This window comes from Anomaloglossus baeobatrachus, chromosome 2, assembly GCF_048569485.1.
Source record: "Anomaloglossus baeobatrachus isolate aAnoBae1 chromosome 2, aAnoBae1.hap1, whole genome shotgun sequence".
Classification (NCBI taxonomy): domain Eukaryota; kingdom Metazoa; phylum Chordata; class Amphibia; order Anura; family Aromobatidae; genus Anomaloglossus; species Anomaloglossus baeobatrachus.
The window spans coordinates 233,217,337-233,241,193 of NC_134354.1; the positions used below are offsets into that span (position 1 = coordinate 233,217,337).

General features: G+C 44.5%; 1 protein-coding gene across 1 annotated transcript in view; it reads right to left on the reverse strand.

Annotated features, from left to right (window-relative positions):
* Positions 1-843: 843 nt before the first annotated feature.
* The window catches only part of RAB7B (RAB7B, member RAS oncogene family), a 66,403-nt gene continuing 43,389 nt past the window's right edge, over positions 844-23,857 (reverse strand). The window contains exon 6 of the mRNA XM_075335703.1: positions 844-1,262. Coding sequence (XP_075191818.1) covers positions 1,179-1,262 — 84 coding nt within the window. The 3' untranslated portion in view covers positions 844-1,178. The remainder of the gene's footprint in view (positions 1,263-23,857) is intronic.

The following is a 23,857-nucleotide window of genomic DNA, read 5'->3' on the forward strand; positions in this document are numbered from 1 at the left end:
TTTTTACTCACTTTCAGATGGCAGGAGTGAGTTAACCCGGGCGATGCTATGATGAACCAGGAGGAACCAGGTATCCCTTCGGCTGATGTAGGGGTGACTGCTGACTCGCCTTCCTAGCCCTTCTTGTTTTCAGGTGACCCCGACTTGAAGTCTTGCTGGGATCACCCAGGGAAGTCGCATACGCTGTTCTCCCCTTTCTGGCCCGTTTGTGGGCAGCGTGGACAAAGTAATTCTGGCTGCTTGCCTTCTGTCACTTATGGGCCCCCTCGTTACTGCTGTAGCTGCGGACTCTGTGTAGGTTGGTGAGGCACATAAAGGGCCCTCACCAGGAGGTTTGGCAGGCCAACTGAATGGGCCCCTGCTCTGGGGACCTGTAACCCGATGCGGGCTCGGTCTACCGGCGGTCCCCTTACGCTGCCACCTCTTGCTACTGACTAGGTGGATTTCAGGCGGCACCACTGGGTAGCCGTTCTCCCCCGCCAGCAGCCACTGACTGGTACAGTGTCTGGCAGGGCCCAGCTCCTCTCCTCTGCCCTCCAGACGTGGCTCTACACCTCCTGCTCCTTCGGCTGTCTCTGCACCACTCCCTGTCTCCACTCCCACACCCACCACAGCTGGGATGCAAGGGCTATGCCCCCTCCCTGGATCTGCCCAGGGGTCCCCTCTAAGCTGTGTGTGTTCCTGGTTACTTTGTGTCTGTGTGTCCACACCCTAGTCAGCCTCTGGGATTACCTGTGTTGTACTGACCCAGCATGGGTGCAGTACTCAGTGGTGCCTGACCAGGTCAGGGGCGCCACAGTAACATCACAAATGCAGTCTGAACAAAGACCCGGAGAAGGTGGGTTTGCTGTATAAGAAGAAATAAGAGTTTATCTTGGAAAACCCTTCAGTGGCGTGATGAAGGTTATGACAAAGTGAAGCAAAACTCGCTGAGCCTTGCATTGCGTGATCCTTTTTTTCCTTGAAGGTGAGGCAGATAAAATACATGTTGGCTGATAGGCTTTCAATGTCGGTGCTGCTTTTTAGCCCCAGTTCGGCCGTTGAGTCTACATAAAATACCGAGGTACCAGGTTACTTGCTCACATGTGGCCTCATCCTTTTGACTTGATGTATTTCATTATCTGTCCGTTCACACAGAAGTAAATCAGTCAATATAATAATATAACTTGAAGATGTTATCAGCAGCAGGATCCGCCAGAGGAGTGTTCCATCGGAGTTAACTTGATGGAATCCGTAAGATGACTTTCCCGACACTCCTGGTACTGTGAAAATAAAAAATATGCAATCATAAATTGATAAAATAATGAAGAAAAAAATGTTTAGCATTTATTCTCACATCCACACAGCTAGGACTGACTTACGTATAGTATAGTATGTATCCATAAGTTACTGTATAACTGAAAAAGCTACATTCAAACAATGAAAAAAATAAAAAATTGAAACATAAAGTGGATCTGTCAACAGATTTCACAATGTAAGCACCAAACTTTACGAATTAGATAGCTTTGACCTCATGAGGCTGGTGTTATTACCTTGAAAATCAATGTCTGGGTACTCCTCTCTGAAAGTTTATTATACGATTTTAAAGTGAACATTTTCTAAGTGCAGTTGTTCTTTTGAATACAGCTACAGATGGGTAGACTTTCAATAGGCAATATACTGTCAGTATGAAAGGAACATACACCTCCACAGCATCACACAGATCTGCAATAACTGTGAGTAGCCACTAAACAGCTGCCATGAGTGTGTCACGGCCTGATGTGATCTCGGAGGATTTGGAATCAGAAGGTTATTACATATTGTTCATCTCAGATCTCCTTTAGTGCCAACTCGTGGTTTACTCTGAGTTGTACTGTATTTAATTCCATCCGGTACTGAAGGGGTTAAGGTTCATTTCTATTCTGCAATGATCTAACAGGTAGTTGTAACCTCATCTGCAGCCACTCCTTTCTGCTATATATCTGAACCTCGTGCCTCCATATCGCTTATACCTATGCTGTCCACTTTGAAGGAGCCAATCTCTAGAGAAGCTGAAGTGTCACTTCTATTGCAGCCGAAAAGTTACTGCTGGAGAAGCTGTGGAGCATTATTTGCTATGTCATTGCCCACCTGTTTGTCTTAACTTCCTTGTATTGTCTTATTGAAGTGGCAAAACTAACGTCTCGCTGGCCTTCACTAGTGAGGCTGAGTTCAGGGCCAGAGAGGGCCTACTCACATGACAGTGCACAGGTGAAGGACTTGACTAGGGACTTTAGGGAGTTCAGGGATCAGCTTCAGGTGAGTGTTAGGAAGTGACCCTGCTCTGTTCCCCCTAGCCCCAGGGCATTGAATTGCTATGGTGTCCTTTCTGTGTTGCACTTCTTGCCGGGAGTCCTCCCGTACCTGGAATGACACCTGCAGTCACATTGTAACATCAGTGTGATGGAACGGTGCTGTCCCTCTCTACGCACTGTTTACATCTGCCAGCTGCCCAATCTGGTAATTTCTGATCGGTAGGGACCGATCTGGTATTGATGGCTTTATGTAAAAGATTTCCTTAGATAACATCAGAATACTTTAACTAAACAGTATCAAGTATTCACAGATTACAGGTGCTATACCATAAAATTCCTTCCCTAGCCCAGAAAAAAATATTAAAGTGAACCTGTCAGGTCCAATATGCACCCAGAATCACGGCAGTTCTGTGTGCATATTGCTAATCCCTGGCGAAAAAGTATTTTTAAAGATCTTTTACCGTATGCTAATGAGTGAGGGGACTAGTCCCCTGGGCGTTAGTTCCCCTGGCTATTCGGCTCCATTAGTATTTTAGTACGTCCCTATGTGCGTGCTAATATGCTAATGAATACGCAGCGTCATAGGATGATCTCACTCATCTCTCCAACTGCCATTGCGTCCGACGGGGGATTTCGGCTCAGTGCGCATGATCACGGAGTATGAGTCATGTGCACTATGAAGTCGGGTATATGCATCCTGGCTTACAACTGAAGTAGTGCGCATGACCCAAACTCCGGGATCATGCTCACTGAGCCGAAATCCAGCATCGGATGAAAAAGGGGAACCTGTCAAGTCATCCATGCTGTGGAAACTAAGGCGGGCTTTGCACACTACGACATCGCAGGTCGATGCTGCGATGCCGAGTGCGATAGTGCCCGCCCCCGTCGCAGCAGCGATATGTGGTGATAGCTGGCGTAGCGAAAGTTATCGCTACGCCAGCTTCACACACACACTCACCTGCCGTGCGACGTCCCTGTGGCCGGCGACCCGCCTCCTTGTTAAGGGGGCGGGTCGTGCGGCGTCACTGCGACGTCACACGGCAGGCGGCCAATCAGAGCGGAGGGGCGGAGATGAGCAGGATGTAAACATCCTGCCCACCTCCTTCCTTCCGCATATCCTACGGAAGCCGCAGTGAGGCCGGTAGGAGACGTTCCTCGCTCCTGCGACTTCACACACAGCGATGTGTGCTGCCGCAGGAGCGAGGAACAACATCGGACCGTCGCGTCAGCGTAATCATGGATTACGCCGACGCTGCACCGATGATACGATTACGACGCTTTTGCGCTCGTTAATCGTATCATCCAGCCTTTACACACTGCGATGTCGCATGCGATGCCGGAAGTGCGTCATTTTCAATTTGACCCCACCGACATCGCACCTGCGATGTCGCAGTGTGCAAAGTGCCCCTAAGGCTATCTACTGCATGTTTTGTGCCTTATTCAGATGATCGGTGATTTTCATCATATTTTAATCAGAGTTTGGTCCAAGTTTTATCAGCTTTTCACTTAGAAAAACATTTTTTTTTGCACCTTCTATAAGTCAGTAAAATACAGACCCATAGACTTTTATTGCCAAGTTAAACCTGACACTTTGATCAATATCTGACATCTAGAAATTCTGCACGGAACACAGTCTGCAAAAAATGACGGACAAGTGAACAGTCTCATGGACTATTATAGAGACAAGTGCTAATCGTGAAAAACTCGTACGTGAAAAATTGACGTCTGAATGAGGTCTTATTTTGGATCCAGTTACCTACCCCCTACCGCTGAAGCCCGTTTTCACCCTCCTGACAAAGCCCAATATTTAAAATCTGTCACTTTATACAGTAACAACTTTGGAATACTTTACATATCCCAGAGATTCTCAGACTGTGTTTTCATGACATTATCTTTCATGATAGTGATGAAGTAAGGTCAATAAAATTTGTATTTATTTATGAAAATATCAGAAATTTGTCAAAAATGTAGTACAATTTGCAATTTTGAAACCTTAAGTTGTAATTCGTTTTCAATAGAACGTCATACCACACAAAAGAGTTCATAAGTAACACTTCCCATATGTCTACTTTACACCAGCATCATTTTTGAAATATCCTTTTATTTTTTTTTTGGATGTTAGAAAGGTTAACAGTTTAGTAGCAATTTTCATATTTTCAACATTTACATAATCTATTTGTTTACCAATGTATTCAGGTTTGAAGTGACTTTAAGGGGCCTATATGTTAGAAAAAAAACCAAATTGATACCATTTTAAAAACTGCACCCTTCAAAATATTCACAATCGCATTCAGGAAGTTTAACCCTTCAGGTGCTTCTTAGAAGTCGATGCAAAATACAATAAAAAACAAGAAAAATTATATTCTTGTAACTAAAATTTTGTTTCCGCCTCAAATTTTTCATTTTTTTCCAAATGCAATAAAAAAGTGGACTGAAGAATGTGTTAAGCAATTTCTACTGAATGCCCCATATGTGGTCAAAATCTAATGTTAGGGCATAAAGTATGGAACAAAAGGTTTAAGGCTATGTGCGCACGTTGCCTTTTTTTGTGACCACAAAGATGCAGTGTTTTTGTGCGTTTTTGGCCGCTATAAAATGCACAAAAACACACACAGTAAAAAACGCATGTTTTTTGCGCCGCGTTTTTGTTGCTGCCTTTTTTTCAATGCATTGCATGGGTGAAAAACGCTGGCAAAAACGCAGAAATAATTGACATGTTGCATCTTTGTGGTCACCACAAAAATACACCTAAAACAAAACTGCACTGTGCGGACAGCAAAAATGAAAACTCATAGATTTTGCTGGGGAAGGAAAGTCATGCAGTTCTAAGACCAAAAACGCACCCGGAAAAACGTGCAAAAACGCAGCAAAAAACGCACCGCGCTCACGTAGCCTAATTGATTCTGGATGCCATGTCACATTAGGAGAGACATGAAGATGCGAAAACAACAGAAAATCCCTACAATTGACTCCATTTTGAAAACTACACCCCTCAAGGAATTCATCTTTGGGTGTGGTGACTTTTTCACAAGGATAACAAGAGAAAATGGAACCCCATAATTTGTAAATCAATTTCTCCTGAATCTGCCTATATGTGATTGGTAGTTATTATTTGGGAACAAGGCAGGGATCAGAAGGGAAGATGCGCTATTTAATGTTTAGAAGGCAATTTTGATTTAAATAGATTGAGGATACTGGGTACAGAGCCCCCAATATGTTAAAACAACAAAACCCACCCACTCACAAGTAATCCTACTTTGAAACCTACACCTCTCAAGTAATTAATCTTGGGATGAAGTGACTAGTCATGGGTGGACTCAGACTATATAAGATCCAGATCTGCGCGGTTACAAAGGTGCCCAGGTGCCACCAGCCTGTACAGCGCCTGACTGCCTCTACTCACAGTCACTGTCTGCGAGTCAGTATTGTGACGCTCTGGCCTATCAGGTCATCACAGGGTATTGTGCAACTTGCCCTTCTGCACAGTATCCACTCCTCCTTGGTTACGGATCCTGGTCCTTTGGTGTTGCTAGCAGCTCAGCCAGTCAAAATCCTAGGAACACTTTACACCGAACCCACCAGACACAACATTGGGGGGCCTGAAGGGAATAGGGCCGCCCATATGGGGGGTTGGTAGGGAAAAGTGAGAAAGTGACAGAGAAGTGAAACAGGAATGAAAGGAGTAGGAGGTAGAAGGTAACTCTCTGAGAGGGAGAGGTCACCGGTCCGGAGCAGGGCTCCTGGAGTTTACTAGGTAGCAGACGTTGGTCTGGGCCTGGTAGCAGCTGGAATCCCGGTCGCAGGGGATCGCGTCAAGGGGCACGGTCTGCCGAGGAGGGCAGCCGGCGGCCTTGAGCCATCACCGGGCAGGGGCCAGGACGCGACGGGGTACGTGGACCCTAGGCTGGGAAGTAGCTTCAGCCGTCCTGGTAATTTACCCGACTGGGGGTGAAGACTTCATGATTCATCCCCAACCCGCTCCAAAATCGGGGTACTGGCGCACCGATGGGATATGACTTTCCCAATACAGTCCAAAGAAATCCTACATGTGAACCCTGAGAGCAAGCTCACTCCGTTAGCCATATGGGTGAGCGGGACCTGAAAAGTTTCAAGCTTGAGGGTCCAACTAGTGAGAAGGTGCCACGGAAAAGGCCACAGGCTAACAGCAACACCAAGGGCACGGATTCCAGCGTGTTCCCTCCAGGTTGCAGTGGTGCTCAGAATTCTGGTTTACAAGCTGTCGGTGTCATTATTCCTGGACTGAGTGAGTACACTGAAAAGCCCCTTTTCCTCTACTCAACGGCACCCCAATCACCAACATCCAACGGGCCCCGGGGGCACAAACCCCTACTCACGGAGGGGTTAAAACATCCTGCTGCTACTCCTTCGCCACCGGGCTCCCCCAACAGCAGCGGTGGTCTCCTACATTACCACACACCGTGGGTGGTGTCACGAACTTTCTAACCCCCTGTACATACTCCTCCCCTCTCTTCTTTTAATTCAAGTGTCCGCGCGGACCCCCGGATACGGAGACCCCTTGAGCCACCGTGGCTCCGGATCTGAGTGGCTTTGCCGCAGGCACGGGGGCGGTACAGTATCATAGTATACAAATAAATAAATAAAAACAACTGCCATAGGGTTTCCCCATATTATGATATCCAGCACAGATAAAGCATATGGCTACAGCCTGCAGCGCCCGGCCCTGCGCTTATCTAGGCTGTGTATCAAAATAAGAGGAACCGCATGTGGCTTTTTTTTTTTTAAGCTGTTTAAATAAATAATTTTAAAAAACGGCATATGGTACCCCCAATTTTGATACCCAGCCATGATAAAGCCTGACAACTGGAGGCTGGTACTCTCAGACTGGGGAGGCTTATGGTTATTAGGCACCCAGTCTAAAAATAGCAACCTGTAACTGCCCAAGATTGTCGCATCCATTAGATGCAACAAGCTCGGCGCTTTACCTGGCTCTTCATGATTGCCCTGATGTGGTGGCAACTGGGGTAATGAGGGCTTAATAACAGTGCACAGCTGTCATAAAGCCCAAAATTAGTGATGGGAAGGGGTCTATGAGACCCTCCCATCACTAATCATATAAGTAAAAATAAATACACAAACATGAGAAAAATCCTTTATTTGGAATACAATAAAAAAACCACCCTCTTTCACCACTTTATTAACCCCCAAAAATACCCCTGCAGGTCCGATGTAATCCACACAAGGTCCCACGACAGTCTTGGCTCTCATACATCCGAGCCTGGAGAGAACAAAAATATGTCCGATCTCTCCAGTCTCCGTGAAACACTGATAAGAAGTGACGTCACTCAGTTCAGCGGAGGTCATACCCGGGCTCCCACGGTATGACCTCTGGTGACCTGAAGCACTCTAGCTTAAAGAACCCCACCAACCCTTTCACACTGACAGTGCCGGTCGGGGAGTGCAGCATGCACCCCCATGTCGGCACTGTCACTGTTAAAGTGCTGCATATCTATTCATGAACCAGGACACTCAGGATTGGCAGATCTGTTCATCCTGAGCCTTCTGGTAATAAATCTTCCAGAGTGAGTTGATAGCATTTTGAAAGCTACAATCCTTAAGGACTTCAGCTTGTTTTATAGCGACCTTTTCAGACTTACAATTGGTTTACAAAGTTTATAAAATTGGGGGAAAAAATTTCCACAAAAATATTTCACAGAGATAACATGTGACAATGGAAGGGACAATTTTTAAAGCGATGTCTCGTGAGTACACTGATATGTTGCTGGCAACTACTGTTTGGGTACATAGTATGGCTCAGAAGGGAAGGTGTAATATTTGACTTTTGGCGCACATTTTTAACTGGAATAGGTTGCAGACACCATATCACATTTATAGTTTTCACCAAGATGCCAAAACAGCAAAAAACACCCACAAATTACCCCAATTTGAAATCTACACCCCTCAAAGAATTTATCTAGGGACCTGTGACCTTTTTGGCCTTCTCAAAAATTCATAATAATGGGACACAAAAATGAAAAATTACATCAACTAAAATGATACTTTAGCCCCAAATTTTTATTTTTTACAACGATTAGTAGGAGAAAATGGACCCCTACAATATGTAAAACAAATTTTCCCACACATAGCAATAGCCCATAAGAATTTTATAATGCTGAGTCGTGGAAAGGAAAAATATTTTTTTTTACACAAAATGTTGTTTTAATCACAAATTTTTCATCTTCACAAGGAATAATAGGAGGAAATGGACTCTAACTTCTATAGAGAAATTTCATCTGAATGGAGCAATACCCATTATGTAGTTGGAAATTACTGTTTGGGCACCCAACAGGTCTCAGAAGGGAAGTTGGCTTTATTATTATTTGGCTTTTTGAGCACAAATTAGGCAGTAAAAGTCTGTGGGCACCACTAGCAGTTCCCCCCACACTGACCCAATTTTGGAAATTGCGCTCCTCAAGAAATTCATTTTGGGGTTTAATGAGCATTTTTATCCCAAAAGTGTTTTAGCCATTTCTTTACATTTGAGCTGTGTGAAAAATAAAAATTAGAAATTTTGACAATAATAAATAGTTGTAGCTCAAAATGTTTATTCTTTACTATGGCTGATAAGAAAAACATACCCCGTATATTATTATGCTAGTTCACCCAAGTATGGCAATACCCTATTTGTGGTCATACACTTGTGTTTCAGCACATGGCAGGATTTAGAATAGAAGGAGTGTCATTTAGCTTTTAAGGAACAGAGTTTCCTTGCGTAATTTGTGTGCACCATTTGCAGAGCCCCTGAGTTTCCAACACAGCAGAAATACTCAAAAAGTGGACCCATTTTGCAACTTACGGTCAAGGAAATCATTTATGCTTGAAGTAACTATTTTGACCCCACTGTTCTTTTCCAGAAATCAGTGCGCAGTGGATGTTGCAGAGTGATAATTGTAAACAAGTGGTAATACAATATATTTTTCTATATGCTTTTCTACTGTGAGAGTACAATATATATATACAGTACAGACCAAAAGTTTGGACACACCTCATCTCTAGAACAACTATTAAGAGGAGACTTTGTGCAGCAGGCCTTCATGGAAAAATAGCTGCTAGGAAACCACTGCTAAGGACAGGCAACAAGCAGAAGAGACTTGTTTGGGCTAAAGAACACAAGGAATGGACGTTAGACCAGTGGAAATCTGTGCCTTGGTCTGATGAGTCCAAATTTGAGATCTTTGGATCCAACCACCGTGTTTTTGTAGAAAAGGTGAACGGATGGACTCTACATGGCTGGTTCCCACCGTGAAGCATGGAGGAGGATGTGTGATGGTGTAAGAGTGCTTTGCTGGTGACACTGTTGGGGATTTATTCAAAATTGAAGGTATACAGAACCAGCATGCCTACCACAGCATCTTGCAGCGGCATGCTATTCCATCCGGTTTGCGTTTAGTTGGACCATCATTTATTTTTCAAAAGGACAATGACCCTAAACACATCTCCAGGCTATGTAAGGGCTATTTGACTAAGAAGGAGAGTGATGGGGTGCTACGCCAGATGACCTGGTCTCCACAGTCACCAGACCTGAACCCAATCGAGATGGTTTGGGGTGAGCTGGACCGCAGCGGGAAGGCAAAAGGGCCAACAAGTGCTAAGCATCTCTGGGAACTCCTTCAAGACTGTTGGAAGACCATTTGGGGTGACTACCTCTTGAAGCTCATCAAGAGAATGCCAAGTGTGTGCAAAGTAGTAATGAAAGCAAAAGGTGGCTACTTTGAAGAACCTAGAATATAAGACATATTTTCAGTTGTTGTACACTTTTTTAAGTATTTCATTTCACATGTTTTAATTCATAGGTTTGATGCCTTCAATGTGAATCTACAATTTTCAGAGTCCTGAAAATAAAGAAAACTCTTTGAATGAGGCGTGTCCAACCCTTTGGTCTGTACTGTGTGTATATATATATATATATATATATATACATACTAGCTGTAGTATAGGGATAGTAACTGTCTCTGTCTATCTCAAAAAGGGAGAAATCCCAACATCAGATTTATAATAGAAATATCCAAAAGTACAAGGGAGGGGCCTGACCCTTGATTCGCCCTAAAACTCGCCCCTTCCTTGCCGCGGAGGTCGGCACCCTAGAGGCCTGCGCACTTGGTGCCCCCGCTCAACGAAGACTATCCCTCCGGGCCCTAAATGACCCTAGCAGATGAGGTGATAGTACTATGAGGAATAAATTCCAATTATTGAACCAACAACCAGATCTCAAATATGAAAAAAATATACACACTATCGCCAATATAATTAGATTAGAGACAATAGTGGGGTACAGTGACCCAGAAAAAAACACTCAAGGATGAACTAGTGGTTCAAAAAACCGCCCGACGCGTTTCCCCTCATCTATTTGAGGTTCTTCAGGAGTGGAAAATTTAGTTAGTTCAAAAATAACACAATAGACAATCAATGAATGCTGGTAGTCCCATGTCACACTGAGAGCCAATTGTCCCCAAAAAGTATCCAGTCCCAATAAGTAGGATATAGAACCTGATAACTCACACCCATCAGGCTAAAAGATCAACCAGGGTGTTCAATTGTACATATAATGCTGGGACAAAGGGCAACAAACAACAATTGTTCAAAACATAAGGCATTAGCCACTTATCTTAAGCCTCAGTGTACCATAGATAAGGACATTCTTCACAGGACTCCCTAGGTAAAAAGCTGGTCCATTATCCCCATATCAGCAGCAGATAAACTCCTCAGTTTGTCATCCTCCAGTTCAGAAGCAGTCAGAGTGATATGGTGCAGATTCAGTGGGGGAAAGAGAAAGCCCGCATACCGCTCACCTATTTATAGAAATGTCTAAAACATTCTCACCTGTGGTCAGGCAAATAGTTAACCCTTCCTGGCCCGTTCACTGGAAGGCATAAGCTTAAGCGGAGTGCACATATCCTGGACACAGTACTTCCGCATCTCCATGTGCAGCGGTCACGTGATCGGGAATCCCCGATGACGTGAGCCCGCGCACGCGCCATAACTACCGCCCACTGCCCAGCACCAGGATGAAAAGAAAGGCAGGCTGCGGTCACGTGAGCGGAATACCCAATGACGCGCACCCGCGCATGCGCACCACATGCATCCCACACTGGAACGCAAATAGGGAAAGCCCAGACGGACACACGAAAAGCCTGCACCGTCAGTCACGCCCCCCTCCTCTCTCAGATTAACAGAGGGAGGGAAGAAGGAGCACTGTTATTAGAATCTATGGATGAGACAGTGGTGCTGGGGACAGGGTGTTTTATATATAATAGGAATAACTAAGGTCAACCATTATGGAGGGGATGATAGGATTAAGGTGAGACAATAGAAAAAGTTCATTTTATATAAATTAGAGTCCTTATCCCATTAAAGGTAACTATGGTAGAGAAGTAGATATCAAAAATACAAAGCCTTAAATTAGGTGAATAATTAAAGCCAAATCCTTTGCGGAATAATAGGCATGGCAGAAAATGGGGCTAGAAAGAATAGGGCAGGTTTATGGGCAAAGGCAACAAGGAGACACCCAATAGAAGCTCTGGGACTGGTGGGCATGTAAATAGGGAGGTACTATAAAAAACATCCAAAGTGTAACTGTTCATTAAGTCCAGACGGATTCACAGTACATAGCCTGTGAATCCATCGGGCCTCCTTCTGCAGGATGAGTCTGTCCTAGTTCCCACCCCTATCCAGCGGTGGGACCACCTCGATAGCATTAAAGGTAAAGCCATCCAGTCCACCTCCATGCTCCATCCTAACATGCCTCGATATTGGAGTATCCCTGGTATTCCTAACATCTCCAATGTGATCTCCTATCCGTTTCTTGAATTCGCGCTTTGTCTTCCCTACATATTCCTTCCCACAATCACACCTAAAGCGGTAGATCACACCGACCGTGGTACAGTTAGCAAATTGTCTATTGAAGTATGTTCTCCCTGTTACTTCACTGAGGAACCGATCTCCCCATTTGACATATCTACAGAAAGTGCATCTCCCGCACCTAAACGTACCCACTTTTCTGGTGTCAAGCCAGGTTGATCCAGATGGAGAGCCATAATTGCTGTGGACCAACCTGTCTCGGATGGTTCTACCTCGTCTGAATGTGATAGAGGGGGAGGGAGATATGGAACCTGCAAGAACCGGATCTGCCTTTAAGATATCCCAGTATTTCCCAAGAATCCTACGAACATCCTCCGACCGGTCATCGAAATCCCCGATGATCCTCATCACTTGAGTGGTATCCCTAATCCTTGTCTGCAAGGTGGTACTTCTCGGTGTCATAACTGCGTTCTTATAAGCTGCACTTAATACCTGTTCAGGGTAGCCCCTATGAAGGAACCTCCTCTTAAGATCACTCGCTTGGTGGTAAAAATCGGTATTAGAGGAACAGTTCCTTCTCATCCGAAGGTATTGCCCTCACGGTATCCCTCTCCTAAGACTCAGGGGGGGATGGCTCTGCCAATGGAGAAAGCTATTAGTTGATGTGGGTTTACGGAAGGTCCTAGTTTGGATCTTACCCTGGGCATCCCTAAAGATTGATATGTCCAGAAAGTCAATCTTATCCTTCTGAAAGTCTGATGTAAACCTCAAGCCCAATTTGTTCTTGTTTAGATCGTCCACAAATCTCCTAAACTGTCCTCCACCCGACCACAGTACCAGCACGTCATCAATATAACGCCCCCAGAATGTTATATGGGGGCTCCATCAAGACGTCTCCTCTCCAAACACGATGGTATCCTCCCACCAGCCCAGGTAAAGGTTAGCGTAAGTGGGAGCACATGGGCTCCCCATCGCTGTACCCCTGAGCTGGTGGAAAAATCTCCCATCGAATCTGAAAACATTATGTTTAAGGATAAAGTCCAGGATGGCAATGATGAACTGATTATGTGCAGAGAACTGTGTACCTCTTGTACTGAGGAAGTACTCCATCGCAGTGATACCCAGATCATGCGGGATGCAGCTATAGAGGGTCTCCACATCAATTGAGGCAAAAGAGATATTATCCTCTATAGCCACATCCTCCAATTTCAAAAGCAGATCCGAAGGCAATATCGAGGCATGTTAGGATGGAGCATGGAGATGGACTGGATGGCTTTACCTTTAATGCTATCGAGGCGGTCCCACCGCCGGATAGGGGTGGGAACTGGGACAGACTCATCCTGCAGAAGGAGGCCCGATGGATTCACAGGCTATGTACTGTGAATCCGTCTGGACTTAATGAACAGTTACACTTTGGATGTTTTTTATAGTACCTCCCTATTTACATGCCCACCAGTCCCAGAGCTTCTATTGGGTGTCTCCTTGTTGCCTTTGCCCATAAACCTGCCTTATTCTTTCTAGCCCCATTTTCTGCCAGGCCTATTATTCCGCAAAGGATTTGGCTTTAATTATTCACCTAATTTAAGGCTTTGTATTTTTGATATCTACTTCTCTACCATAGTTACCTTTAATGGGATAAGGACTCTAATTTATATAAAAGGAACTTTTTCTATTGTCTCACCTTAATCCTATCATCCCCTCCATAATGGTTGACCTTAGTTATTCCTATTATATATAGAACACCCTGTCCCCAGCACCACTGTCTCATCCATAGATTCTAATAACGGTGCTCCTTCTTCCCTCCCTCTGTTAACCTGAGAGAGGAGGGGGGCGTGACTGACGGTGCAGGCTTTTCGTGTGTCCGTCTGGGCTTTCCCTATTTGCGTTCCTATTTGCGTTCCAGTGTGGGACGCATGTGGTGCGCATGCGCGGGTGCGCGTCATCGGGTATTCCGCTCACGTGACCGCAGCCTGCCTTTCTTTTCATCCTGGTGCTCGGCAGTGGGTGGTAGTTACGGCGCGTGCGCGGGCTCGCGTCATCGGGGATTCCCGATCACGTGACTGCGGCACATGGAGATGCGGAAGTACTGTGTCCAGGATATGTGCACTCCGCTTGAGCTTATGCCTTCCAGTGAATGGGCCAGGAGGGGTTAACTATTTGCCTGACCACAGGTGAGAATGTTTTAGACATTTCTATAAATAGGTGAGCAGTATGCAGGCTTTCTCTTTCCCCCACTGAATCTGCACCATATCACTCTGACTGCTTCTGAACCAGAGGATGACAAACTGAGGAGTTTATCTGCTGCTGATATGGGGATAATGGACCCGCTTTTTACCTAGGGAGTCCTGTGAAGAATGTCCTTATCTATAGTACACTGAGGCTTAAGATAAGTGGCTAATGCCGTATGTTTTGAACAATTGTTGTTTGTTGCCCTTTGTCCCAGCATTATATGTACAATTGAACACCTTGGTTGATCTTTTAGCCTGATGGGTGTGTTATCAAGTTCTATATCCTACTTATTGGGACTGGATACTTTTTGGGGACAATTGGCTCTCAGTGTGACATGGGACTACCAGCATTCATTGATTGTCTATTGTGTTATTTTTGAACTAACAAAATTTTCCACTCCTGAAGAACCTCAAATAGATGAGGGGAAACGTGTCGGGCGGTTTTTTGAACCACTAGTTCATCCTTGAGTGTTTTTTTCTGGGTCACTGTACCCCACTATTGTCTCTAATCTAATTATATTGGCGATAGTGTGTATATTTTTTTCATATTTGAGATCTGGTTGTTGGTTCAATTATTGGAATTTTTTCCTCATAGTACTATCACCTCATCTGCTAGGGTCATTTAGGGCCCGGAGGATAGTCTTCGTTGAGCGGGGGCGCCAAGTGCGCAAGCCTCTAGGGTGCCGACCTCCGCGGCAAGGAAGGGGCGAGTTTTAGGGCGAATCAAGGGTCAGGCCCCTCCCTTGTACTTTTGGATATTTCTATTGTAAATCTGATGTTGGGATTTCTCCCTTTTTAAGACTTTAATAAAAAAAAAAATGGAATTTTAGGACTTTTTTGCTTATAATTTTTTTCACGTTTGTACTTCTAAACTATTTTCTGGATTAAATTTACACTCTTGATGGCAGGATTTTTGTCAGGTCCTGTGAATCGGGAGCAATGGGCACTGGAGGCAAGGGATGCCTTTTCTGACTGTGTGACCAGCACTGATACGCCAAGAACCTCAAATATTAGGAACATTTTCCAAGAACTCACAGGCTGTTATAAAGATAATTTAAAATCTTGGTGGGAGATACAGTCCCTGGAGAACTACATTAAAAATAAAATTGTTCCCAGGGGTTTAAGAATAAATCTTACTCCTTCCAAACGATCCAGATCCCCGGAACTTTTGACAGCCTGGGAGAGGGAACTGACGGAGAGTTCTATACGTTTGATGGGTGTACTCTTAAAGGAGGAGAGGAACATATTTGATTATACGTCAAGGAGGTTAACCACATTAACTGAGGAGGCTCTTAAATTCAAAACTGATATAGACTTCCCAAGAAAGGAAGCTGCTTTGCAGTTTGCGATAGAAAAGTTTCAAAATTCTATCAAGGATCGCAAGCAAAAGCAGTTCAGCAGGGATTTGCTGGAGTTTAAGGAGGGTAGAGTCTACCCTATGCTCCAGGGGGACCCTGTTGAGGTTCCAAGAGATAGTTCTACATTAGATACGGATACGTCCGACACTGAGAAGTCTGATACGGCATCTGCAGACATTGAGAGGGGAGCCAGACTTAAATCTAGTTATCAAACCAGTGGTACCTCGAGAAAGGGGAGATGGGGAAGATTTACAAGAAAGAACACAGGGCAAAGAGTGGATTCTTCACCTTTTCCTCATGCCTCCTCCTCTACGTCCTCGGCCTTAGGTGCGCACTCTCCTTCTTCTTTTTTAGAGCAGAGAACCCATCAGAATTTTTACAATCTAAGGAACAACTCTGCGAGAGTAAATTACAGGTGAGCCCTAGAGATGACGATTGCATCATTAATCTAACCCCTGGCTGTCTCACCCCCCTAGGGAGTCCTGTGAAGAATGTCCTTATCTATAGTACACTGAGGCTTAAGATAAGTGGCTAATGCCATATGTTTTGAACAATTGTTGTTTGTTGCCCTTTGTCCCAGCATTATATGTACAATTGAACACCTTGGTTGATCTTTTAGCCTGATGGGTGTGAGTTATCAAGTTCTATATCCTACTTATTGGGACTGGATACTTTTTGGGGACAATTGGCTCTCAGTGTGACATGGGACTACCAGCATTCATTGATTGTCTATTGTGTTATTTTTGAACTAACAAAATTTTCCACTCCTGAAGAACCTCAAATAGATGAGGGGAAACGTGTCGGGCGGTTTTTTGAACCACTAGTTCATCCTTGAGTGTTTTTTTCTGGGTCACTGTACCCCACTATTGTCTCTAATCTAATTATATTGGCGATAGTGTGTATATTTTTTTCATATTTGAGATCTGGTTGTTGGTTCAATTATTGGAATTTTTTCCTCATAGTACTATCACCTCATCTGCTAGGCTCATTTAGGGCCCGGAGGATAGTCTTCGTTGAGCGGGGGCGCCAAGTTTTATCTAGGGGTCTTTCGTTCGTCCCTACAAACTCATTTGATGAGTTTGGTTGGATAAAGGATATCAACCTCTTCTCACGTAAACTCAAGTGGAGGCGTTTCTTTAATTGTCATGATAAACAGGAATGCCTGAGACTGGGGATAACTGAGGAGGATCTCCCGGACTTTAGGACTCTAAGTGACCTTTGGAGCGAGAGCCTTGCAGTTCCGGGACATGGTCCCTTCACAGAATTAAGACCCAGAAGTCAAAAAATGCCACCGAGTTCTGAGGTGAATAGTATTGATATCTTCACTAAATAAGTGACGGACGAACTTGGCCAACTTAAGAAAAGAGGTTGGACCCCTAGAAGCAATCTGAGGGGGGAGGAGAGGGAGGCATTGGAAACCCTAATGAAGGATGATGCAATCGTCATAAAGCCATCTGACAAGGGCGGAAATCTGGTGGTCATGACCCATAGCCAGTATAGGAGGATGTGCTGTGACATCTTGGATAATAAGGATACATATGGAGTCATTAGGAGAGATCCGACTGTAGGGTTCAATCAGAAACTCCATTCATTGCTTGAGGAGGCCCAGTCTCGGAGACTGATCTCAAAAAATGAAATGGACTTTATGTATTCTAAATTCCCGGTATTACCGGTTTTTTACTCCCTACCTAAGGTGCATAAAGGGGTCGATCCCCTACGCGGGCACCCGATAGTGTTGGGGGTCGACTCCTTTACACAAAATAGCAGCATTTATGTGGATAGGGTGTTGAGGAGTTTTGTCACGGCACTACCTTCATACTTGCGTGATACTTCAGATCTGCTTTTGAAATTGGAGGATGTAGCTATAGAGGATAATATCTCTTTTGCCTCAATTGATGTGGAGACCCTCTATAGCTGCATCCTGCATGATCTGGGTATCACTGCGGTGGAGTACTTCCTCAGTACAAGAGGTACACAGTTCTCTGCTCATAATCAGTTCATCATTGCCATCCTGGACTTTATCCTTAAACATAATGTTTTCAGATTTGATGGGAGATTTTTCCCCCAGCTCAGGGGTACAGCGATGGGGAGCCCATGTGCTCCCACTTACGCTAACCTTTACCTGGGCTGGTGGGAGGATACCATCGTGTTTGGAGAGGAGACGTCTTGGTGGAGCCCCCATATAACATTCTGGGGGCGTTATATTGATGAAGTGCTGGTACTGTGGTCGGGTGGAGAAGGACAGTTTAGGAGATTTGTGGACGATCTAAACAAGAACAAATTGGGCTTGAGGTTTACATCAGACTTTCAGAAAGATAAGATTGACTTTCTGGACATATCAATCTTTAGGGATGCCCAGGGTAAGATCCAAACTAGGACCTTCCGTAAACCCACATCAACTAATAGCTTTCTCCATTGGCAGAGCCATCACCCCCTGAGTCTTAGGAGAGGGATACCGAGAGGGCAATACCTTCGGATGAGAAGGAACTGTTCCTCTAATACCGATTTTTACCAACAAGCGAGTGATCTTAAGAGGAGGTTCCTTCATAGGGGCTACCCTGAACAGGTATTAAGTGCAGCTTATAAGAACGCAGTTATGACACCGAGAAGTACCACCTTGCAGACAAGGATTAGGGATACCACTCAAGTGATGAGGATCATCGGGGATTTCGATGACCGGTCGGAGGATGTTCGTAGGATTCTTGGGAAATACTGGGATATCTTGAAGGCAGATCCGGTTCTTGCAGGTTCCATATCTCCCTCCCCCTCCATCACATTCAGACGAGGTAGAACCATCCGAGACAGGTTGGTCCACAGCAATTATGGCTCTCCATCTGGATCAACCTGGCTTGACACCAGAAAAGTGGGTACGTTTAGGTGCGGGAGATGCACTTTCTGTAGATATGTCAAACGGGGAGATCGGTTCCTCAGTGAAGTAACAGGGAGAACATACTTCAATAGACAATTTGCTAACTGTACCACGGTCGGTGTGATCTACCGCTTTAGGTGTGATTGTGGGAAGGAATATGTAGGGAAGACAAAGCGCGAATTCAAGAAACGGATAGGAGATCACATTGGAGATATTAGGAATGCCAGGGATACTCCAATATCAAGGCATGTTAGGATGGAGCATGGAGGTGGACTGGATGGCTTTACCTTTAATGCTATCGAGGTGGTCCCACCGCCGGATAGGGGTGGGAACTGGGACAGACTCATCCTGCAGAAGGAGGCCCGATGGATTCACAGGCTATGTACTGTGAATCCGTCTGGACTTAATGAACAGTTACACTTTGGATGTTTTTTATAGTACCTCCCTATTTACATGCCCACCAGTCCCAGAGCTTCTATTGGAAGTCTCCTTGTTGCCTTTGCCCATAAACCTGCCCTATTCTTTCTAGCCCCATTTTCTGCCATGCCTATTATTCCGCAAAGGATTTGGCTTTAATTATTCACCTAATTTAAGGCTTTGTATTTTTGATATTTACTTCTCTACCATAGTTACCTTTAATGGGATAAGGACTCTAATTTATATAAAAGGAACTTTTTCTATTGTCTCACCTTAATCCTATCATCCCCTCCGTAATGGTTGACCTTAGTTATTCCTATTATATATAGAACACCCTGTCCCCAGCACCACTGTCTCATCCATAGATTCTAATAACGGTGCTCCTTCTTCCCTCCCTCTGTTAACCTGAGAGAGGAGGGGGCGTGACTGACGGTGCAGGCTTTTCGTGTGTCCGTCTGGGCTTTCCCTATTTGCGTTCCAGTGTGGGACGCATGTGGTGCGCATGCGCGGGTGCGCGTCATCGGGTATTCCGCTCACATGACCGCAGCCTGCCTTTCTTTTCATCCTGGTGCTCGGCAGTGGGTGGTAGTTACGGCGCGTGCGCGGGCTCGCGTCATCGGGGATTCCCGATCACGTGACTGCGGCACATGGAGATGCGGAAGTACTGTGTCCAGGATATGTGCACTCCGCTTGAGCTTATGCCTTCCAGTGAACGGGCCAGGAGGGGTTAACTATTTGCCTGACCACAGGTGAGAATGTTTTAGACATTTCTATAAATAGGTGAGCGGTATGCGGGCTTTCTCTTTCCCCCACTGAATCTGCACCATATCACTCTGACTGCTTCTGAACTGGAGGATGACAAACTGAGGAGTTTATTTGCTGCTGATATGGGGATAATGGACCAGCTTTTTACCTAGGGAGTCCTGTGAAGAATGTCCTTATCTATCGTACACTGAGGCTTAAGATAAGTGGCTAATGCCATATGTTTTGAACAATTGTTGTTTGTTGCCCTTTGTCCCAGCATTATATGTACAATTGAACACCCTGGTTGATCTTTTAGCCTGATGGGTGTGAGTTATCAGTTTCTATATCCTACTTATTGGGACTGGATACTTTTTGGGGACAATTGGCTCTCAGTGTGACATGGGACTACCAGCATTCATTGATTGTCTATTGTGTTTGTTTTGAACTAACTAAATTTTTCACTCCTGAAGAACCTCAAATAGATGAGGGGAAATGCGTCGGGCGGTTTTTTGAACCACTAGTTCATCCTTGAGTGGTTTTTTTCTGGGTCACTGTAGCCCACTATTGTCTCTAATCTAATTATATTGGCGATAGTGTATATATTTTTTTCATATTTGAGATCTTTTTGTTGGTTCAATTATTGGAATTTATTCCTCATAGTACTATCACCTCATCTGCTAGGGTCATTTAGGGCCCGGAGGGATAGTCTTCGTTGAGCGGGGGCGCCAAGTGCGCAGGCCTCTAGGGTGCCGACCTCCGTGGCAAGGAAGGGGCGAGTTTTAGGGCGAATCAAGGGTCAGGCCCCTCCCTTGTACTTTTGGATATTTCTATTATAAATCTGATGTTGGGATTTCTCCCTTTTTAAGACTTTAATAATAAAAAATTGGAATTTTAGGAGTTTTTTGCTTATAATTTTTTTCACGTTTGTACTTCTAAACTATTTTCTGGATTAAATTTACACTCTGTCTATCTTCCAGTCTCTGTTTGTCTGTCTCTGTCTGTATGTCTCTCTGTCTCTTTCCCTGCCTGTCTCTGTGTGTCTGTCTGTGTCTATGTCTCTGTGTCTATCTCTCTGTCTGTCTCTGTATCAGTCTCTCTGTCTCTCTCTATCTCTGTGTCTGTCTGTGTGTGCATGTCCGTCTCTCTCTATGTCTGTCTGTTTGTCTCTCTCTATCTGTGTCTGTCTGTCTCTCTCTCTTTCCCTATCTGTCTCTGCCCCTATCTGTCTCTGTCCCTATCTGTCTCTGTCCCTATCTGTCTCTGTCCCCATCTGTCTCTGTCCCCATCTGTCTCTGTCCCCATCTGTCTCGGTCCCCGTCTGTCTCTGTCCCCGTCTGTCTCTGTCCCCGTCTGTCTCTTTCCCCGTCTGTCTCTTTCCCCGTCTGTCTCTTTCCCCGTCTGTCTTTTTCCCCGTCTGTCTCTTTCCCTAACTGTCTCTTTCCATGTCTGTCTTTCCCTATCACTCTGTCTGTCTCTTTCCCTGTTTGCCTGTCTGTCTCTTTCCCCATCTGTCTCTCTGTCTGTCTCTCTGTCTGTCTCTTTCTCTGTCTCTTTCCCTGTCTGTCTGTGCCTGTCTCTTTCCCTGTCTGTGTCTGTCTGCCTCTGTCTCTTTGTCTGTCTCTGTCTGTCTCTATCCGTCTCCCCACTGATATCATATTACGTTATATTATATGCTTTTTGCATGTGCTTCTAATATAACCAATGGCATACTGGTAGGAATTTTGCTGAGATTAACCAACTATTGCTCTATAAAAAGGCTTGTAACAATAAAGCACGTGGTGTGCATACAGAGAGAGGAGTTTATACCAGCAACCTTCGTGTGTTCTGAATTCCCCTGATAGCGCTCAGTAACTTTCAATTTGACCTTCAGCAGACTCTCACTGGAAGGAGATTTCCCGAAACTGTGGAATCTCCCTTAACAAACATGCCAATCTAGTGCCCAATACATAGTGCCAGCTTGTGCTTCTGGAGACATTGTAGGAGGTGGTTGCATTACCCCCCACCCTTACTGTGTTTTATGCTATGTGTATTATGAATATGAATCCTATAGAGGATGTGATAGGAAGTGCTGCTGCTAGATGGTGTAGTTTCTCGATGCAGTAGAGCTGGAACCATGTATTGTCCGGCGCCACCTAGTGGTCAAGAATCCAATGCAAAATGTATGATTATGTAATGTATTGCAAATGTATTAATGCTGTATAGTGATATGTATTAGCTAGATAAGCTGAGAATATAGGTTTACGGATGTAGCAGTGTTAGACACTTCTTGGTAAAGAGGGAACTGAGAGCAAAGGTGGGAGGAGTGACAGATGACCAGTGGGTTGGTTGGAGAGATGGGCCTGGTGAGAACTCAGTTCTGCATGAGATTTTGAGTGAGGAAGACGTGGCTATGTAATCTAGCCAGTTAGGGAACATGGAGGTTTCTTCAATAGGTCCAGACCCAATGGCTCACTACGACAGGCTTAGAAAGTTGAAGCAACTAGAGAGCCATTGGGGCAGATAATCAGAGAGCGGTGATAATGGGGTGGGAAAGGAAGCACAGGCCTTGCAGCTTGCGGATGAAAGGTCCAAGACAGCAGAAATAGGCCGAGAGAGAGTACCCCAGAGAAAACAGCAGCAGAACTGTAGAAGTGAGGCCATGTCTGTCATATCGGTGAGAAGGAATATCAACTGTTCAAGCTATGGTTGTCAAAATAACTCCTGTGTCAAGTGTTTCACTACTGTGTCTACGACGGGTGATGGAGATCACCCTGATGAGAAGTAAGTGTCACACACCCCACCTAAAGTGATCTGACCACTGGTACAGCAAAAAAAAAAAAAGAGGGATTATATCAAAACTGCACCAAGATAGTCAGTAATTTTTACATTGCTGAAATCAGGCTCTTTGCTGTTCCCAGATTACACAGAAGATATGAAATCTATTAGATTGTATGGATCAGTGTTCTGTCACTAGATGGCAGTCTTCGACTTGTGACGTTATAAATTATGGAAGGTTATCCAATATTTTAGTATGTAAGCAGAATGTTAAATGTTTCTCAGAAAGGGAAATCACAAATCCACTGTGGCCAATAGTTAAACATATAGATACACGGTGCGGCAGCACACTGATTAACAAGTACACGAAATATTGCTATAAACGTCAACAACATAAGGTACTTAGCGATTTTTCACCAAAGAGCACAAAAGTCATCCAACCACGTCACGGTGTGCCTTATAATATGATATGGTCCCTAAACACTTTTGTGCACCTCTCCATGTGCTAAACTGCCTCATCTAAATAGGGAGTGAAAGTGAACAAGGCTTAGCTCACAATTAAAACCTGGTGTGGAAAAGATGGGTTAATAAGGATGCTGAGCCTTAGATCACTTTTTATTCCCTATTCAGATAAGGCTGTATAGCATATGGAGAGGAAGAACAGTAGTGTTTAGGGACCATCCATATTAAAAGATACACTTTGACATGGCTGAATGGCTTTTGCGCTCTTTGATCAAAAATCATTAACTAAGTCCCTTACGTTTTTAATGTTTATAGAAATATTTCATGTGTTTATTAATCACAATGTAGGGGCAGAAACATTGACTCCAGCGATGTATCACAAGCTGCTTGCTGATATTTTGCTAAAAATCACCTTTATCTGCTGTAGATCTAGCAGTTCTCTGAATACTGAGCTCAATATAACCCAACCAACATCACTGATAGCGTTCTGTGTGCACTGTAAATAGGCAGAAAGCTGCCAATCAGTGGTGGGGGTAGGGTTATACAGAGCTCATTTATAAGGAGGACTATATGGTAGCTGATTTACTAGTCCTCTAATGGTAATCTCCTTTGGATAAAACAGTGGTTTTATTAAAACTACACAAAACAAACCAACAAGTGACACATCACTGGAATCAGGATCTCTGCCCCTACATTATGCTGCACTCAGATTAGGTGGCAAAAACCTGGTGACAGATTCCCTTTAAATATAATACAAAATTGACTTAAGCGGGCTTTACACGCTACGACATCGCTCGTGATCTCGTTGGGGTCGCGGAATTTGTGATGAAGCAATCACTCAGTGCCTCTGACACCATCATTACTATTACATATTGTGCTTAACTGATGAAAAATACAAGATTAAACAGTAAATCT